This window comes from Moschus berezovskii, chromosome 22 (assembly GCF_049115385.1).
Source record: "Moschus berezovskii isolate FMDL1 chromosome 22, NW_MosBer_1.0, whole genome shotgun sequence".
In the NCBI taxonomy this organism is placed as follows: domain Eukaryota; kingdom Metazoa; phylum Chordata; class Mammalia; order Artiodactyla; family Moschidae; genus Moschus; species Moschus berezovskii.
The window spans coordinates 8963139-8982586 of NC_142481.1; the positions used below are offsets into that span (position 1 = coordinate 8963139).

A 19448-nucleotide genomic window follows, 5' to 3' on the forward strand; every position below is an offset into this window, starting at 1 on the left:
GGAGGTCCTGGGATCCCCAGCCTCTCTCCACCTGTTCAACGTGGATCAAGTCGTGGTGGAGGGGAGGACCACGTGCCGCACGGGCCCTCCAGAGAGAGAGGGTGGGAGGGTGGGTGGAGACTGGTATTGCAGCACTATGGATTGAGGGTAGCCTAGAAACGATAGCTTTGGCCAGATGAGGTGGTGTTACATCCCTGGAACTAGATTAAGGAGGAAGAGGTCTGTGCGAACAGTACTGGGGTCTCCTTGACACTCCCCCAAATCACAAAGAAAGACTAATGACATCGTTCGACTCGTAATCCTATATCCTTCCAACCTGGCAGGATCTCTTCCCCCACTTCCTCTGGGTGAAAATAGACTTTTCTCCTGTTTGATTCAGAAAGTTCAACACAGCGTCTAACTTTCCCCTTCTTGCTTCAGCTGCCTTGAATCCCCTCAGTTTCTTCCTCTTGGTCGAAGAAGGCATGTCCATCATGAGTCTAGAAACAGGGTTCTTGATGAGACTGGGTTTGGAAAGGGTTAATTAAAGAGGCATCCAAGTGAACCTACCCCCCACCCCAACTTGATTTCCTGGAAGCACAGTCTCTTTTCATCTCTCTAGCCCCCGACTTCCTTCTCCTCGTGACCGGATACTCCGGTCACCGAATTAAATCACAAATCTGGATTATCAAGGTTTAGAGCAAGCTGATCCCCCAGGGGATTAGCCCCCCTCGAAACGACATCATGCAGAGAGAGAGAGAGGATGGACACCTCCAAATCCTTGGCTCAGCCGGGTCGCGACGAAGCCATTCCTGGCAGCCCCCTGCCTCCGCGTCGGTCTGCCCTGGGCCGTACAGAGATAGTCCTTCTGTTAGACCGGAAGTCAGTTCTCTCCCTCATACCCTGACCCTGATCTGCGTTAGAAATTGGAAAGATATATTCCTCCTTACCTCTGCCTTCGGTCACCCCAGGGTCCTCCAAATAAAGAGTTCATTTGAAACCTTCTTCAATTATTTATTCTTATTTAATTGGCCGAGCCAGGTCTTAGTTGAGGCACGAAAGATCTTTAGTTGCAGCGTGTGGGATCTGGTTTCCTGACCAGGGATCGAACCCGGGTCCCCTGCACTGGGAGCATGAAGTCCTGTCCTCTGTGTGTGTGCTCAGTCGCTTCAGTCGTGTCTAACTTTGCGACCCAATGGACTGTAGCCCACCAGGCTCCTCTGTCCATGGGATTTTACAGGTGAGAATACTGGAGTGGGTTGCATTTCCTTCTCCAGGGGATCTTCCCAACTGAGGGTTTGAATAGGAGTCTCCTGAGTCTCCTGCATTGGGAGACAGATTTCTTTTACCACTGAGCCACCTGGGACGCCCCCTTATCCATCAGGGAAGTCCCACTTTTTCACCTTTAAAGTCCTAAGTATAAACCTGAAGAATGGCTCGCCTAGTTCAATAGCCTCCTTTTAGAAAATTTTAATTTAAATTTTAAAAAGTGGAATCAGAGTAATGTTTCCTAACTTCGCTGCGGCCATGCTGTTTTGCCATTCTTCACTATCCCAAGATTATTTTATGTTTTTTCTTTTATTTTCTTTATTCCTTCCTTTCTTTTTCTTCCTTTCCTTTTTACCCCCTTCCACCTTTAATTTATTCAGCAGCAATGTCTGAAGTGCCTGCTACGTGCCAGACACTTTTCCAAGCATGAGGAAGAATGAGGATATAGCAGTGAATAAAATAACCCCGAACTCTGGACTCAAGAAGCTTCTATTATAATGTGAGGAGATAGACATAGAACAAAATAAATGAGTAAATACAATCATATTTAGAATGTTAGAAGGTGATGAGATGTGGAGCAAAAGGAGCAGAAATGGATTGAAGGATGAGAAGGTTCTGGAGATGGGGAGGGTTTGCATTCTCTGTAGGCCCATCAGGGAGTTTATGGAGCCCTGCGGGCATGCTGGGAAAGGACAATTCAGACTTGACAGAGTGCAAATGCAAAGGCCCTGAGGCAGGAATTGCACCTGGAGTTCTGCAGGAATTGCAAGGAGACCAGGGTGGCTGGAGAGGGGTAGATGGTTTGGGGTCTGAGTGGATCAGGAGTCAACTCATGCAAGTATGCATTCTTAGAGACTGTTTTGAGGACCTTGCAGGGTACGGAGCAGAGGTGACATAGTCCATATCCCCTTTAACAGATGACTTCAACCTCCTAGCTTACCCATCACATCCCATCTCTGCACTCATTGAGTCACCCATCCAATCATTCCCGCACCTGCTCAAACATACTACTTGCAAGCCCCTGATATGTGCCTGGCACTGTTTCAAGTGATGGCTCCCAGTGATAATGGAAATGCTCTAGAGTTGCTGCACCATCCAATACGGTAGCCACCAGCTGTGTGTAGCTATTATTAAATGTGATGAGGCTGAGAATCTGGGTGTCATTTATTTCAGTAAGTTAGTAACATTTTCTTAATACATTACTGGTTTTATGAATTATTTGTTAAATTTAAATAGCCCCATGTGGCTGTGCTAAGTCGCTTCAGTCGAGTCTGACTCTTCACAACCCTATGGATGGTAGGCCGCCGGGCTCCTCCGTCCATGGGATTCTCCAGGCAAGAATACTGGAGGGGGTAGCCTTTCCCTTCTCCAGGGGATCTTGCCGACTCAGGAATCGAACCGGGGTCTCCTGCATTGCAGGCGGCTTCTTTACCAGCTGAGCTTCCAGGGAAGCCCCAATGGACAGTGCATGTTTGAGCTATGAGCCTGGGATTATTCAAGGTCCTGGAGATAAGTTTAAAGTCTTTACTTTCTTGGAGCTTACAGTCTGATGTGAGGGAAGAAGACAAAAAAGATCATTTAACAGAAGTTCAGACTGGGATGAATACTTTGAGGAAGTGGAGTGGTTATGCCACGAGAGTTGGAGGGAAGGCAAAAGGGTGGCTTAATTTACTGAAGAGGTCAGAAAGGCACTTAGAGACGAGCTGTCTCCAGTTGGGTTCCCAGGGTTTCTCCCTTGTCTGAGAGTGGAGGAGAGCATGAAGGAGGTTTACCAAGCTGTATCCTTGGGATCAATACTTGGGAAGGAACTAGGACTGAGCAGAGGGGAAAGCTGAACAATGGTGCAAGTTCAACAATCCCAGCGGAGTCCGCAGGCACTCTTGACCCAGCTCTTACGAGTTGTCCCATTTGGGTTGAAACCGCTGGGTCTTTAAATCTGCCCGTGGTCAATTCTTGCATATGGACTGTCCTGGGGAGGGTATGAGCTCGGGCAAGGGAGGTCTCTCTGAAGCTGAGGACATCCCCGATTCTGGTTTGACTGCTGAAGGCTGCCTGCAGACGGCATTCCCCAGAGGCGGGCGGCAAGTCTTCTCTGGGGCTGGTGACACACATCCCCTCTCCATCTCGGGGCATTTCAGCAGGGACTGAACAAGGTGAGGAGGAGAGCTATAGGAGCTGAGGGAAAGAGAACTCCAGCACCAGCAAGACAGAGGCTGGAGTGAGTTTGATGAGTTCGAGGAACAGAGTAGCAGTTTTGAGTGTAGTGAGTGAGGAGGTGGTGGGGGCCAGAGGTAGAAAATGAGATGCGGGAAAGCACTAAACAGGGGACAGAGATGTGAGATCTGGGAACAGGGCGATGACGCTTACTAGGGTGTTTTTATATGACTGAGTGAAGATCTGAGCTCTGGCTCTTAAACTAAAGTGAAAAAGACCGACCACTCAGTTTTCAGGCGTCTCTCACATCAGTGTGACATCATGTGGATGTAATGATCAGACTGGCAGTGAATGAGGCTGAGTGGCTGAAACTATTCATAATGTCTGGCTGTGGTGAGGGACAACGGTCGCGGTTGCTCAGAGGGTTTTTCTGTTTTGTTTTTAAATATTTATTTTTGATGGTGACAGGTCTTCGTTGCTGTGTGTGGCCTTTCTCTAGTTGTGGTAAGCAGGGGCTCCTCTTCACTGCAGTGCACGGGCTTCTCACTGCGGTGGCTTCTCTTGTTGCAGAGCATGGGCTCCAGAGCTCGGGCTTCAGTAGTTGTGGCAAAGGGGTTTAGTTGCTCTGCGGCATGTGGGGTCTTCCTGGACCAGGGATCCAACCCATGTCCCCTGCATTAGCAGGTGGATTCTTATCCACTGCACCACCGGGGAAGTCCACTGAGAGGGACTTTATGAAGGAGGAGGAGGATGGGGAGGGAGAAGAGGAGGAGGAGAGGGAAGAGGAGAAGGAAGGAGAGAATGGAGAGGAAGAGAACACCAACAACGTGCAGTTGCACCTGGGCTCACAGGGAACAGATTCTGTAATCGATTATTGATGTCTGTCCCAGACACGATAAAGGAATAGTTGAGGCCATCTTGCAATGAATTTTCTGACCTCCATTGATGTACTAATTTATTTATTAATGATTTAATAAGTACCTACAAGTGCTCCACCCAAGTCTGTAACTACCCAGAAAGAGACAGCAGGCTGCAATTATTTCCTAGAGTCCCTGGGCTGAGGATCTGATCTCTGCACCATGTGACTCACCAGTGTTTCCTTCCCCACACTTTTGGATCCCTCACCATATCTGTCATTCTACGAAGCGGAAAAGGCAGCCCCAGAGTTAATGTGGGGCTCCCTTTTGGTGGTTAGACCACATTTTCCCTCTGTTCTTCACAAAGGACCAAGTGATGAAGCAAGACGGTGAACACGTTCTTTCTAAAGGCGATTGTCTAAGCTTGAAAGATTCGATGAAAAAGATGAAGCAGGTTCCAGACTTAATATGTCAGCCTTCCACTAGAGACGTGTCTCCTTCCCTTGAAAATAAAATCAAAAGCCAGTGTTCAGGTAACAGGTACACACCGACTCAAATGTAACGTGAATTAAAAAGTGACTTCATGTTGATTTTTAAGATTCAGTTGGGAATAAGATGACGCAGCTGAGCCAAGAGCAGTTAGATACCCTGTGCCCCTCACCTGGCTCAGGGGATCAAGTCAGTGAATAATAAGCACCTCAACCTCACCTATGCTTTAATAGGTTCAGTAGGAGCAGGACTTGCAAGGAGATGGTTCTGCTTTTTGTTTATTTGTTTGCTTGTTTTTGGTTGTGTGGCATGGCATGTGGGGATCTTAGTTTCCCGGGATCTAACCTGTGCCCCTGTAGTGGAAGCATGGAGTTCTAACCACTGGACCCCCAGGGGAGTCCTGAGATAGTTCTTCTCTGATGGTTACAAATTTGAGACTAAAGACTAAAAATGTTCTTAGACTTAGCCACAGATTGGGGACCACTGTGTCTGTGTGTGTGTTTTTTTATTTTAGTATTCACCCTGTTAAGATGGGGGGTTCTCAGGTGGTGTAGTGGCAAAGAATCCACCTGCCAATGCAGGAGACACAGGAGACATAGTTTCCATCTCTGGGTTGGGAAGATCCCCTGGAGAAGGAAATGGCAACTCACTTCAGTATTCTTGCTGGGAAATCCCACGGACAGAGGAACCTGGCAGGCTACAGTTCATGGGGTCGCAAAGAGTTGGACACGACTTAGCGACTAAACAACAACATCAACAACTGTTAAGGTGGTAGAGTCCCAAACCGACTTCTTCGCCTTTCCTCTGTGCACAGACGATAATTTTCACCATCAAACTCAATTTCAGGACGAGTCACCGACTTTGGTTCTTTAACCCACATGCAATCGCAAGGATAAATACTGCTGGAATCCCCAGGATGGTCACATATCTGATGAGAGGGCTGCTGTTTACTGTTAAATTCCAGAATTACAGCGTGACAGGGTCAGTGCAGGAGGCCCAGAGAGAATTTTTATAGGCTTTAGAATATGGAAGCTGGAAGGAAAAGAATAGAAAAAAGGAAGGATGAAGTTGGTCCTTTGGAGACAATTGATGTATGGGCTGAGGTTAGGGAGAGGCTGAGAGCTGAACCTAAACTTTTCCTTGGTTAGCTACTCAGTGAAGCAGGTAAGGGATCAACAACAAGGTTGTTGTTCTGGGGACGTGTGTGTGTGTGTACTCAGTCACAAAGTCATGTCTGACTCTTTGTGACCCCGTGTGTGTGTGTGTGTGTGTGTGTATACTTATTCACAAAGTCATGTCTGACTCATGTCTGACTCTTTGTGACCCCATGGAGCATAGTCCACCAGGCTCCTCTGTCCATAGGATTTCCAAGGCAAGCATACGGGAGTGGGTTGCCATTTCCTTCTCCAGGGAATCTTCCCAACCCAGGGATTGAACCTGTGTCTCCCGCACTGGCAGGGGGATTCTCTACTGCTGTGTCATCAGGGGGACCAGAAAGGTCTTGGTTATCTCCTTTCAAGTTTGTCCTTTCATTTAAAGTCTCAACTCAAGAAATTTCACTTTCCAAATTTTTCACACCCAAATCCTCCCAGATCTAAAATTTGGAAATCTGGTTCTGAAATCATTCGCTCGCCTCCTCACCCTGCTCCTCTGCTTTTCAGAGGAATCCCGATTTCTTCTTGTCTTCTACTTTGGGAAGTTGTCCCAGCCTTCCCCATCCCCGCTAAGTTCACCTTTTCTCCAAGAAATAGAACTTGTCTTGCTGGAAAACTCAGCAAATCACGCTGGAAGGAAAAGAGCTCACCTTTGCGTCAGCAGTACACCCAAGTGTGGTCCTGGTCATAGTTGTAAGAGGTTGCACACCATAAAAGGTTCTCCTTTGATCCTTTATTGGTGCAGTTAAAATAATTCTTGTTTTTGTAGTTGAACGGGAAGTGGCAAGGGAAGCCAGGAACCAGTGAGGAAATTCCTAGAGAGGAAATGGAGATAAGACAGTGGTTACGCCTGGGTCTTTACACTACAGTGAAGGCTTCATCCTTACTTAAGCTTGTGTTGTTTGAGCTCTGCTCAGAGGCTCCTGCCGAAGGGGTGATGTGTTGCTGTTGTTGTTTAGTTGCTAAGTAGTGTTGGACTCTTTTGCAACCCTGTGGACTGTAGCCCGCCAGGCTATTCTGTCCCTGGGATTCTCCAGGCAAGAATACTGGAGTGGATTGCCATTTCCTCTTCCAGGGAACCTTCCTGTCCCAGGGATGGAATCTGAGTCTCCAGGGGCCCCTGCATTGGCAGGCAGATTCTTTACCACTGCGCCACCTGGGAAGCCCAATTTGTTCAAGAGAGTCCAGTCATCTCTGTCTGCTAGATAAGATAAACCCAAAGGTTTGATTGTTTTTAGATGTTAATGGATCTTATATCTAATTTAGCAATCTTGCTTCAGCTTGGCATTCTTTTCTTCACTGACTATGTACAATCTACCCTCAGTAGTCACAGGTTCTCTGAGGATTCAATATTCCACTTGCGGAATACAATATCTAGTTTGTGAATCTGTGGATCCAGAAGCCACAAATACTGAGGTTGGGAAGATGCCCTGGAGAAAGGATAGGCTGCCCACTCCAGTACTCTTGCTTGGAGAATGCTATGGACAGAGAAGCGAGGCAGGCTACAGTCCACGGGGTTGCAAAGAGTCAGACACAACTGAGCGGCTTTCACTTTCACCTCTTCTACACCATTTTATACAAAGGACTGGAGCATCCATGGATGCTTCTTGTAAGTCCTTTGAATTGGCTTCACCATCTTTCCAGTTCCATCAGTAACAGATTTTTCAAAACCTTATCCTATAGCATACTCGATATTTGTATGAGTGTTGGGTATTTAATATTTTGCAGATTTTATACTGGCCCCTTTCTCTTGGATCTTAAGGAGACCACATTTTTGCCTGTTGCACCATGGCATTCTTCATGCTATTTGTTCATCAGCTCTCTGAGGGCAGGAATCTGTATATTCATCATCATAGCCCCAGTGCTCTGCTCAGGGTCTGGCACACAGCGGGGCTGGAAGAGATGTTTGTTGAGTGAGTGAATGAAGGAATCACCCGTGCCCACCCAATCCCCTTCCACACAGTACTGGTGTCGGCACAAAGGCTCCACTTCCCGTCCTTATCCATGTTCTCCGTGGTTGGACACCAGAGCTTGTTGTTGTCATCCTCAAGGCATTCAGAGACCACATTATTTCTGTACGTGGTGGGGAAGATACAGGGCTTGCTGAAAGAGTTTCCCCCAAACTCTGAAAAGAATGATGGAAATGATGCATAATTAGAACCTTATGTTCCCAGGTGGCGCTAGTGGTTAAAAAAAATAAGAGAGAAAAAAAAAAAAAAAAACCACCCGCCTGCCAATGCAAGAGACACAAGAGATTCGAATTCAATCCCTGGGTTGGGAAGATCCCTTGGAGGAGGGCATGGCAACCCACTCCAGTATTCTTGTCTGGAGAATTCCATGGGCAGAGGAGCCTGGCAGGCCACAGTCCATAGCGTTGCAAAGAGTCGGATAGGGCTGAAGCGACTTAGCACGAACACATCCAGAATCTTATGGAGGAATAAGTGTACTCGGAGATAGGTGCCTTGTATGCATTTTCATCTCTAGAGGCAACAGTGCTTAGTGAGAAGGTAAAAAGGCACAGACTTTGGAGTCAAATGGACTTGAATTCAAATTTTAACTCTGACATCACCTTGGGCCATCGTTTTATTGGGACCATTTACTGAATAGCGGGAAAAAATAGCATCTGGTAGAGCTTCCATGGGAAGATTCAGTGGGTTATTATATATAGAGCTTCTGGATCAGGGTCTAACACAGAGAAGGCACTAGAATGAATGGAGGTTGTTATTCAGTTAAGAGTAGGCCCAAAAGTAAGAGTGGAGAAGGCAACAGCACCCCACTCCAGTACTCTTGCCTGGAAAATCCCATGGACGGAGGAGCCTGGTGGGCTGCAGTTCATGAGGTCGCTGAGAGTTGGACACGACTGAGCGACTTCACTTTCACTTTTCACTTGCATGCATTGGAGAAGGAAATGGCAACCCACTCCAGTGTTCTTGCCTGAAGAATCCCAGGGACGGGGGAGCCTCGTAGGAGGCCATCTATGGGGTCGCACTGAGTCACAGAGTGACTTAGCAGCAGCAGCAGCAGAAGTAAGAGTAAACGTTAAGGTGCTCTGAAATGCAGTTTGGGTGTGGCATTGGGTGAATCTAATTATTGTCAGTCCTAGAAACAGAAATCCTTGAAAACCAGTGTCAGAACGACAGCCCATGGATTTGGTTCTCAGCACAAGGAGTTTTTCACGCTGGCCTTGGGGACTTATAATGCAGGAGACGCTGCATTGATCCCTGGGTTGGGAAGATCCCCTGAAGGAGGAAATGGCAACCCACTCCAGTATTCTTGCCTGGAGAGTCCCATGGACAGAGGAGCCAGGCGGGCTGTAGCTCAAGAGGTGCCACGGAGTCGGACACGCCTGAGCAACTGAGCATGCGTGCTCACTGCCCCGCCCCCACAGCCTCGCGAGAACCATGTCGGGCCGCCGTCCCCACCCCCACCAAACGCACCGTCCTTGCGGTGCCTTACCATTGGTTTCACAGTACTTCCACTGCTGCTTCTCATCAAAGCTGGAAGTGACCGAGCACCACTGCTTCCCAAAGAAACTGCCGTCTGTGATGCAGCCATTATGGGGCTTTCCTCGGTAGATGAAGGGAAAGACACACCGTGGGTAATCTGTACAGAAAGAAGTCCATGAGCGCTTTGACCCTTCTCTGCTCATTCATTTTTGGCTGCAAGACTCACAAGATCTTAGTTCCCCAACCAGGGGTCGAACCTGTGCCCCCTGCCTTGGAAGACCGGAGTCCTAACCGTCGGACCACCAGGGAAGTCCCTGGGTACCTCTTTTCCAGAATTAAGAAAAATATATATATATCTATTTGTAATTTTCTAATTCAGTTTCAACCAGTTGATCCTGATTTGTTTGAACTGCAGAGGACTTTGCAACAGAGGCAGTGCAGGCTTACCTTGTTTTTAGTCACTTTGCTTTATTGTGCTTTGCAGAGATTGCATTTTTCACAGGTTGAAGGAGTGTGGCAACCCTGCCTTGAACAAGTCAGTCGGCGCCATTTTCCCAATAGCATTGGCTCACTGTGTGTCTCTGTGTTACATTTTGGTAATTCTCCCAATATTTCACACTTTGAAATCATTATTGTATTCGTTATGGTGGATCAGTGATTTTTTCTTCTTTTTATTACATAGGTTTGGTTGCTCTGAGGCATGTGGGATCTTCCAGGACCAGGGATCAAACCCATGTCTCCTGCATTAGAAGGCGGATTCTTTACCACTGAGCCACCAGGGAAACCCAATCAGTGATATTTGATGTAATGAATGTAATTGTTTTGAGGCACCATGAAATACATAACCTAAGGATAAGAAGTTGCTTCTAATGGACAAGAAAAGAACGTGTTTTCCTGAGATGAAAACTACTCCTGGGAAAGATGCTGTGAAGAGTGTTGGCATTACAACTAAAGATACAGAATACTATACGAAGCTCGTTGATAAAGCATCAGCAGGGCTTGAGAGGACTGACTCCAATTTTGAAAGACGTTCTAATGTAGGTAAAATGCCACCAAACAGCACTGCAGGCTACAGAGAGATTGTTCATGAAAGGATGAGTCAATAGGTACCATAAACCTCTTTGTTGTCTTGTTTTAAGAAATTGCCAGTCACCCCAAGCTTCAGCACCCACTACCCTGATCAGTCAGCAACCATCAACATCAAGGTAAGACCCTCCACCAGCAAAACGATTGCAACTCACTGAAGCTTCAGAGGATGGTTAGCATTTTTGAGCGATGAGATAGTTTTTAAATTAAGGGTATGTACTTTTTTTTAAAGACATAGAAACCGTGTCAGACTTTATTTTTTGGGCTCCAAAATCACTGCGGATGCTGACTGCAGCCATGAAATTAAAAGACGCTTACTCCTTGGAAGGAAAGTTATGACCAGCCTAGATAGCATATTAAAAAGCAGAGACATTACTTTGCCAACCAAGGTCCATCTAGTCAAGGCTATGGTTTTTCCAGTGGTCATGTATGGATGTGAGAGTTGGACTGTGAAGAAAGCTGATCGCCGAAGAATTGATGCTTTAGAACTGTGGTGCTGGAGAAGACTCTTGAGAGTCCCTTGGACTGCAAGGAGATCCAACCAGTCCATTCTAGAGGAGATCAATCCTGGGTGTTCATTGGAAGGACTTATGCTAAAGCTGAAACTGCAATACTTTGGCCACCTCATGCGACGAGTTGACTCACTGGAAAAGACTCTGATGCTGGGAGCGATTGGGGGTAGGAGGAGACGGGGATGACAGAGAATGAGGTGGCTGGATGGCATCACCGACTGGATGGACATGAGTTTGAGTGAACTCCGGGAGTTGGTGATGGACAGGGAGGCCTGGCATGCTGTGGTTCATGGGGTTGCTAAGAGTCGGACACAACTTAGCGACTGAACTGAACTGAACTGAACTGAATGCCATTGCACATTTAGACTGCAGTACAGTGTGACATATCTTTTATATGTCCTGGGAAAGCAAAAAATTCATATGACTGACCTTATTGCAATATTTGCACTGTTTCCCTTCTGGTAACTGTATGCTTGTTTTCCGTGTCTGTGAGTCTGTTTCTGTTATATAAATAAATCCATTTGTATCATTTTCTAGATGCCACTTATAAATGACACCATATTTGTCTTTCTCTGATTTACTTAGTGTGATAATCTCTAGGTCCATCCACGTTGCTGCAAACGGCATTATTTCATTCCTTTGAATGACTGAGTAATATTCCATTGTGTGTGTGTGTGTATCTCACATCGTCCTTATCCATTCGTCGATGGACATTTAGTTTGTTTCCATGTCTTGGAAAGCCCTATTTTTAACACCATTATCTTTTTTTTTGGCCATGTCATGTGGCTTGTGGAATCTTAGTTTCCTGACCAGGGATTGAACCTGGGCCCTCGGCAGTAAAAGTGCCGAGTCCTCACCACTAGACCGCCAGGAAAGTCCTCACTTACCCATTATGAACACTCAGTGTTTGGCTGCAGAAAGGAGATCATATTACCCACGCCTACAGCTTCTCTTTTGTAACCCGTCCTCTGAAGACGCCTGCTGACAGCACAGCAGGGGGCCACTCACCTTCTGCCATGCAGTGCTTCCACCGCCCGTCATAAACGGCTCTGGTCGAACACCAAGGGGATAAGCTGTTGGCTCTGGTGCAAGAGAAGTAAGTAGAACCCTTGTAGGTGAAGGGAAAGATGCATGAATCTTTCTTATCTGAAGGACAGATGGACAAAGTGGGGGATTAGTCCCAAAGAAGGAGCCAAGGATGAGACTTGGTCTGCTGTATATGATGGCCTGAGGTCTGCAGGCATAGTCTTTGCATCTAACTTCCTAATGACACACAAGAACATTTCCAGCTTATGTTTGGACCCAGAGTAGTAGGGATGAGTTTCATAAACAATGAAGGCAACCAAGATATATTATGTCTCCAAACCAGCATGGCTACCACAAGTGTCATACAAGACAGTTGGTGAGGGGGTTCCCTGAGGGTCCAGTAGGTAAGACTTCATGTTCCAGTGCAGGGGATGTGGGTTCACTGGGGTGGGGGTTCGATCCTTGGTTGAGAAGCTAAGATCCCATATGCCTGACAGCCACCCAAAATTATATATATATATATATAAAACAGAGGCAATATTGTAACATATTCAACAAAGACTTAAAAAAAAATGGTCCACGTCAAAAAATCTTTGAAAAAAAATTTGGTAAATTACAAGATTCCATCAGGTCATGAAAAGACACACCTGAAATAATTTTGAATCACAGACTAAAAAGCCATTTCATTTTCCAATGCTTTTTCAATCTTTCTGATGACATAAAAGAAAAAGCTTCAATTTAATGCTACTATTTCGCAACCATCTCTCTAATACTTAATAATCTCCCTTTTTAACAAAAAAAAAAGAGAGAGAGAGAGAGCAGGACTCAGGCTCAAAACCTTATTAGGACAATAGTATATAGTAGAATTTAATAATAGGCTTTTGCTCTCATAGTATTTATTTTTATTGGTACTTCCTATTTATGGCTAGTAGCAGTGCTTTTATAGATTACAGGACTGATTCTAACAATTCGTTTAAAATAAATGTATTCGGGAAGAGTAGGCACATTGAAAGAAAAATGTTGAGTACAGGATATTTTTGATGGCATGCAGGTGGTGGCAGGTATGGAGGGGGTGAGCTTGACTGAGTAAAGTTTAGGAAACATAACTCTTAACCTTTCTGTCCTTCTATACCAAGACAGGGACCTTATCTTTTACATCAGGTATTCTCAGAACCTAGAAGAGGGACTTGATCATAGCGGATGTTCAAAAAATAACTGACAGAATAAAATAAGTTTGGGAAACACCATGTGAAATAGGTTAAACACCATGTTAAACAGGTTTCTTCCATGATGGGTTCATCACAAAAGTCCATATGCAAATGAGGATTGCATTAACAAGAGTGAAACAGAATATATTGAGTTGTCCTTTTTATTTTCTTCCCCATTACTCAATAGTGCTAGTGACGAGTGGTCCCTGAAACACGTCTTAAGAAATGCTGTTCTGGGACTTCCCTGGAGGTCCAATGGTTAAGACTTCACCTTCTAACATGAGGGTGTGGGTTCCATCCCTGGTCGGGAAGTTAAGAGCCCACATGCCTTGAGGCCAAAAAAAAAGAAAAAAGAAACATAAAGCAGAAACAATATTATAACAAATTCAATAAAGACTTTAAAATGATCCACATTAAAAAAAAAAAAACAACCTTAGAAAAAGGAAATGCTGTGCTAACCCAATTCTTCATTTCATGGAGAAGGAAATGAGGACCCATACAAGGAGTGATTTAAAGTTAATACTTTTTTTTTTTTTTTTTGAGCAGAACTAGTAGAGTGACAATGGGCTTCTCTGGTGGCTCAGTGGTAAGGAATCCACCTGCTCATGCAGGAGACATGGGTTCGATCCCTGCTCTGGTAAGACTCCCTGGAGAAGGAAATAGCAACCCACTCTAGTATTCTTGTTTGGGAAATACCATGGACAGAGGAGCCTGGCAGGCTACAGTCCATGAGGTCACAAAGTCGGACACCACTTAGCGACTAAACAACAATTAGAATAAGAACTTAGATTTTTTTTTTTTTCAGCAGGATCAGAATGGCCCTCGCTTTCACTTTGCCGTCTCCTCCACATTCCTCTTTCCCTCCCTCAAAGATATAATGATGGGTTACTATGAGTAAGATGCTCTGATAGGTTATGTGTGTGCATACACATATGTGCATGCACGTGTGTGCATGTATGTACACGCCTGTCTTCCTGCATGTGTGTGCATGTGTGTTAGCTCATGTTTCAAAGATGGTGAGGCAAAGCTTCCATATATTCGCCAGACCCAGCTTCCTTTTCTTTCTGAGCTCATAGCTAGACTCCATTTTGCTGTCTCTCTAAAGATTTTTTGATGTGGACCATGTTTTTTAGTCTTTATTGACTTTGGTACTGTATTGCTTCTGTTTCACCTTTTGGTCTTTTGGCTGAAAAGCATGTGGGATCTTAGTTCCCTGACCAGGGATGGAACCCACACCCGCTGCACTGGGAGGTGAAGTCGTCACCACCGGACTGCTGGAGAAGGGTCTGCAGCTTCTCTTACAGTCAGGTGGGGCCATGGGCTAAGTTATGGCTCATGAAATGTGGGTTAAAATGATGTCATCAATTCCTGGCTCAAAAAAAATTTCCAACCAACCCTCCACACTTCTTTGTTTCTCTGTCTGCCAGCTGAGCATAGAATGGTGGATCTCAATGGAGAAGGGGCAATTATGACCTCCCCGCTTCCAGGGGACATTAGACAATGTTTGGAGACATTTCTGGTTGTTACAAGTGGGAGGGGAGGAACTGGTAGCTGTGCTACTGGCATCTACTGGGTAGAGGCCAAGGATATTGCTAAGCATCTCTTTAAAATGTATCATTGGCTGTGCTGCGTGTTATTGCTAGGCGTGGACTTTCTCTAGTTGTGGCGAGTGGGGACCCTCTCTAGTTGTGAGGCACGGGCTTCTCATCATGCTGGCTTCTCTTGTTGTAGAGCATGGGCTCTAGGGTGCCCATGCAGCTTCAGTATGCTGTGGTGTAAACGGGCTTAGTTCCCCCCTGGCATGTGGAATCTTCCAGGACTAGGAATCGAACCTGTGTCCCCTGCACCGGTAGGCGGATTCTTAACCACTGGACCGCGGTAAAGATGTTGTTGTTTAGTTGCTAAGTCCTGTCCATCTCTTTGCGACCCCATGGACTGTAGCCCGGCAGCTTCCTCTGTCCATGGGATTTCCCAGGCAAGAATACTGGAGTGGGTTGTCATTCCCTTCTCCAGGGGATCTTCCCCACCCAGGGATTGAACCCACGTCTCCTGCAAGGCGGGCAGATACTACTCAACAAAAGTTAACTGTCATCATCATCAATGATTGTCCTCACCAGGAACACCCCTGAATATACAGGATGCTGGTGGCGGTGGGGAGGGCAGGCTGGTACCCTGTGTACATAGAATTAAGTTTATCCTTGGGAGCTGTTAGCAAAAATCAACACTAATAGATACTATTAGCCATCTGTAAAGTAGTCCAGCAGATGGTCTAATCTTCTTAACTGGGTTAAAACCCTCCATAATCCGAGACTTGCTGACCTCTCTGTTCTCACTCCGCGATTGACATTGCCTTGACCTTCCTCCATGTTCTTTGTCTTTGGAGTTTTGCTCATGTCCTTCATCCTGCCCAGAACGACCTTGCTCTCTGCTACTCACTCATCAAGACCTGGTTCAGCCTGGATTAATATGCTTGCTTGCTCTTATAATACTCTGGGCCAATCTTTGTAAATGGAGTTACCATTTTTTAAAAACTTTTTATTTTATATTGGAATATATCCAACTAACAATGTTGTGATAGATTCAGGTGGACAGCAAAGGAACTCAGATATACATATACGTGTATCTTTTCTCCCCCAAACTCCCCTCCCATCCAGGCCACCACATAACATTGGGCAGAGTTCCCTGTGCTCTGCATTAGATCCTTGTGGGTGATGCATCTTAAATATAGCAGTGTCATACTCACCAGTTTTTAAGATAATATTATCAGTTTATGTATTTCTCACTTCCATTCATCGTAAGCACTCTGAGTGTAGGGCGTGAATTTTATTTACTGTTATGTTTCTGGACCAAATCACAAAGCCAGGCACTTCGGAGTCACTCAACATATCTATATTGAAAGGACTTCCCTGGTGGTCCAGTGGCTAAGACTCCATGCTCCCAGTGCAAGGGGTCCAGGGTTCGATCCCTGCTGGGAAACTAGAGCCCACAGGCTGCAATTAAGAGTTCACTTGCTATAACTAAAAGATCCTGAGTGCTGTGACTAAGATCTGTAGCAGCCAAATAAATAAATAAATATAAAAATGTATATTGAATAAATTAATCTATAGACATGTGCATGTGGGATCTTCCTGGACCAGGAATTGAAGCTGTGTCTCTGGCATTGGCAGGCAGATTCTTTACCACTGAACCATAAGGAAGCCCCACAAATTTTTTTTTTTTCTTTAATGAGTATAAAGGGAATGTCTGAGTAGGGGATTCTGGGCTTTCAGTGCACTGGAATTATAGAGCCCCCCCTTATATTAACATATTTATATCCCCCTTACCATTCGCTGACTCCCCTGGTGGCTCAGATGGTAAAGAGACTGCCTGCCATGCGGGAGGCCCGGCTTTGATCCCTGGATCAGGAAGATCCCCTGAAGAAGGAAATGGCAACCCACTCCAGCATTCTTGCCTGGGAAATCCCATGGATGGAGGAGCCTGGGGGGCTACATTCCATGGGGTCACAAAGAGTCAGACACGTCTGAGCGACTTCACTACCCTGTGCTGAATCTATGAAAGATGCTTGTGTCTGTTATTTTCTTTAGTCTTCAACATCGTCCCATGAGGTAAATGCCATTATTCCTCTTTCAAGGCTGCGGACTGACTTCAGAGAGGTTACAGGGCATGGCCAAGGTCACACAGAGAAAAAGCGGCAGATCCAGGGGCCACACCCCACGTCGCTCTGAGCTTTCTCCTAGGCTATCTTCTCCCTACTTGGATCCAGTCATCTTTACTTCATTCATTCTTTCCAGGTCCCAAACCCTCCCCATCGCTTCCCAGTATACTCACTTCCAGTTGTTTCATAGGAGTAGAGGAGGAAAGCCATCCACCCCAGCAGGTAACTGGGCCATCCATTCATCTCGGCTAGCTGCTTCTTTCTGGATTGAAGGAAGACAAAAATTTGGCTCCCATGGGTTTCCTTCCTCTTCCACTAACTCCCAGGTTTGATGTCATGCAGGCTACTTTCTTTCTATCCCCAGGGGGTAAGGAAAAATAGCTTATTCTTACAAAGTGAAAAGTGAAAGTGTTAGTCCAGTCGTGTCCAACTCTTTGTGATCCCATAAACTGTGGCCCGCCAGGCTCCTCCGTCCATGGGATTCTCCAGGCAAGAATACTGGAGTGGGTAGCCACTCCCTTCTCCAGGGGATCTTCCCGACCCAGGGATTGAACCCAGGTCTCCCGCATTGAAGGCAGATATATACGTATATATATTCTGTCGTTATAGAGGGTAGCATGTGATGGAAAGGAAAGATGAAGCATTTGTTGAGCACTCACTGTATTCCAGGCTAGATGTTCAACATACTTGATGCCACCAGATTCTCATGCACCACACCCATCTCCTCGGCTGGCTATTAAAAGTACCTGACCAATCAGCATTACTATCCTCGTCAATCATAATTTCTACTGGCTCTGGTTGCCTCTATGCCATTTCCTCAATGACAGATAAATATGCCACTCTCAGCAGAAACGACAATGCCGGTATTAGCCTCGGCGGTCTGGGTTTCCTTTGAGGCTCAGCTGCTATTGCCTTGTCTACCACTGGCTCCCAGTTACTGGGTGCCTCCTGTATGCTCGATGCTCTAGGTTTTGTATCCTCTTTACTCCTTCTAGCAAGCAGAGGAGCCAGCATGGTGATCATCTCCATTTTGCTGAAGGAAACTGAAATCTGGGAGGTTGCATAACTTATCCGAAGAGCACAGATGGTAAGTGACAGTCAGCAGATTCAACTGCTGTCAGTATTCTTCCCAGTCTCTTGAGTTACTCCCCTAGGAGTAAAGGTTTGCTCTTCCTGTATCCTCCCTACATCTATCAGTCATCAAACCCAGGTGATTCTACCTTTTGAATAGCTCCTGTATCCACCCCTCTCCCTCTGTCCCTACTGTTACTGATCAAAGTCTGGGTTTTGCCATCTCTCCCCTAAACGTGTCTTGTGTTCCCCTTGATGATACATTGGCCTCCAGTCTCTCCTGGTCTGGTATACAAGGCTGTTGAATCGAATTCCCCTGCTGACTTTATGATTAATGCCTCTATTCAAACTTTATTCCATTGTTTTTTCCATTTTCCACCTCTGTACCCCTCTGAGATTTGAGGAGTGACAGAGAAAAGGGGAAACTGAAACCGAGCAAGCCCCAGACGGGCTTTTCTCTGCAGCAGACCCCTTCACATTCCCAAGGAACTTCTCAGTCTCCTGAACATCTCTTGAGTTTCAGAAAGTCTGGCTCGATGGTTCAGGATCAGAGGAATGAGAACGTGCGGTGACAAAGAACAGCAGTCGGCAGGAGAACAGAGGCTGTGATAAAGACTAACCGGGGTGAGGTTAGTTTTGACTGCGAGGTCGGGAAGTCTCTTCAGATAAAATGACGTGTAAACTGAGACCCAGAGGAAGAGAAGGATGAGTTGACGTGAGCGGAACCGGGCTGTGTGTCTGCAGCTCATCTAGGCAGAGACAGCAGGAGTGACAAAAGGCTTAAGATGGAAAAGAGCTAGACGCGTTCAAGGAACGAGACGAGCTGAACTATATCACTCCAGCAGGATATAGTGGTGTCACTAGATATTACTCGTATCTGTGGCTATGAATAATGCTTGGAGAGGTGAATAGAGTCGGCCCTGCAAAGCCTTCCTTGTTTTCTAAATGCAAGTTTGGGACCTCTCTGGTGGTGCAGTGGCTAAGACCCTACACTCCCAATGCAGAGGAGGTTCCTGGTTCGATCCCTGGTCAGGGAAGTAGATCCCATTTGCCTCAATTAAGTGTTCACTTACAGCAACTAAAGATGCCCAGGGGCAACTAAGACCTAATACAGCCAAGTAAATAAATAAATAATATTTTTAAAAAATGCAACTGGAGGGTTTCCCTGTTGACTCAGTGGTAAAAGAATCTGCCTGCCAACGAAGGAGAAACCAGTTCGATTCCTGGTCCGGGAAGATCTCACAGGCCTCAGAGCGACTAAGCCCCTGCCCCACAGCTATTGAGCCTGTGCTCTAGAGCTGGGAAGTTGCAGCTACTGAGGCCATGTGCCCTGGAGCCCGTGCTCCACAAGAAGAGAAGCCACTGCAATGAGACGCCTGCACACTGCAACTAGAGAGTAGACCCTGGCTCGCTGCAACCAGAGAAAGCCCACACAGCAACAAAGCCCCAGCCAAAATAAAATAAATCAAATTATTAAAAAATGCAACTGAAAGCCACTGGAGGGATTAAAGTGGGGAGAAGCAGCATTCATTAATTCAGAAT

The 19448-nt window shown here is 46.0% G+C and overlaps 1 protein-coding gene and 1 non-coding gene across 2 annotated transcripts; both read right to left on the minus strand.

Annotated features, from left to right (window-relative positions):
• Nucleotides 1-6559: 6559 nt before the first annotated feature.
• On the minus strand, nucleotides 6560-17078 carry ELSPBP1 (epididymal sperm binding protein 1). The gene is made up of 5 exons (XM_055411050.2): nucleotides 17009-17078; nucleotides 11955-12092; nucleotides 9359-9505; nucleotides 7869-8027; nucleotides 6560-6717 (listed from the first exon to the last, which is right to left on the minus strand). Exons 1-5 carry the CDS (start codon nucleotides 17076-17078, stop codon nucleotides 6560-6562), a joined length of 672 nt encoding a protein of 223 aa, XP_055267025.2.
• TRNAK-UUU (transfer RNA lysine (anticodon UUU)) lies at nucleotides 11748-11820 on the minus strand. Its single transcript has one exon. It is a non-coding gene; the product is annotated as a tRNA-Lys (tRNA).
• Nucleotides 17079-19448: the final 2370 nt, after the last annotated feature.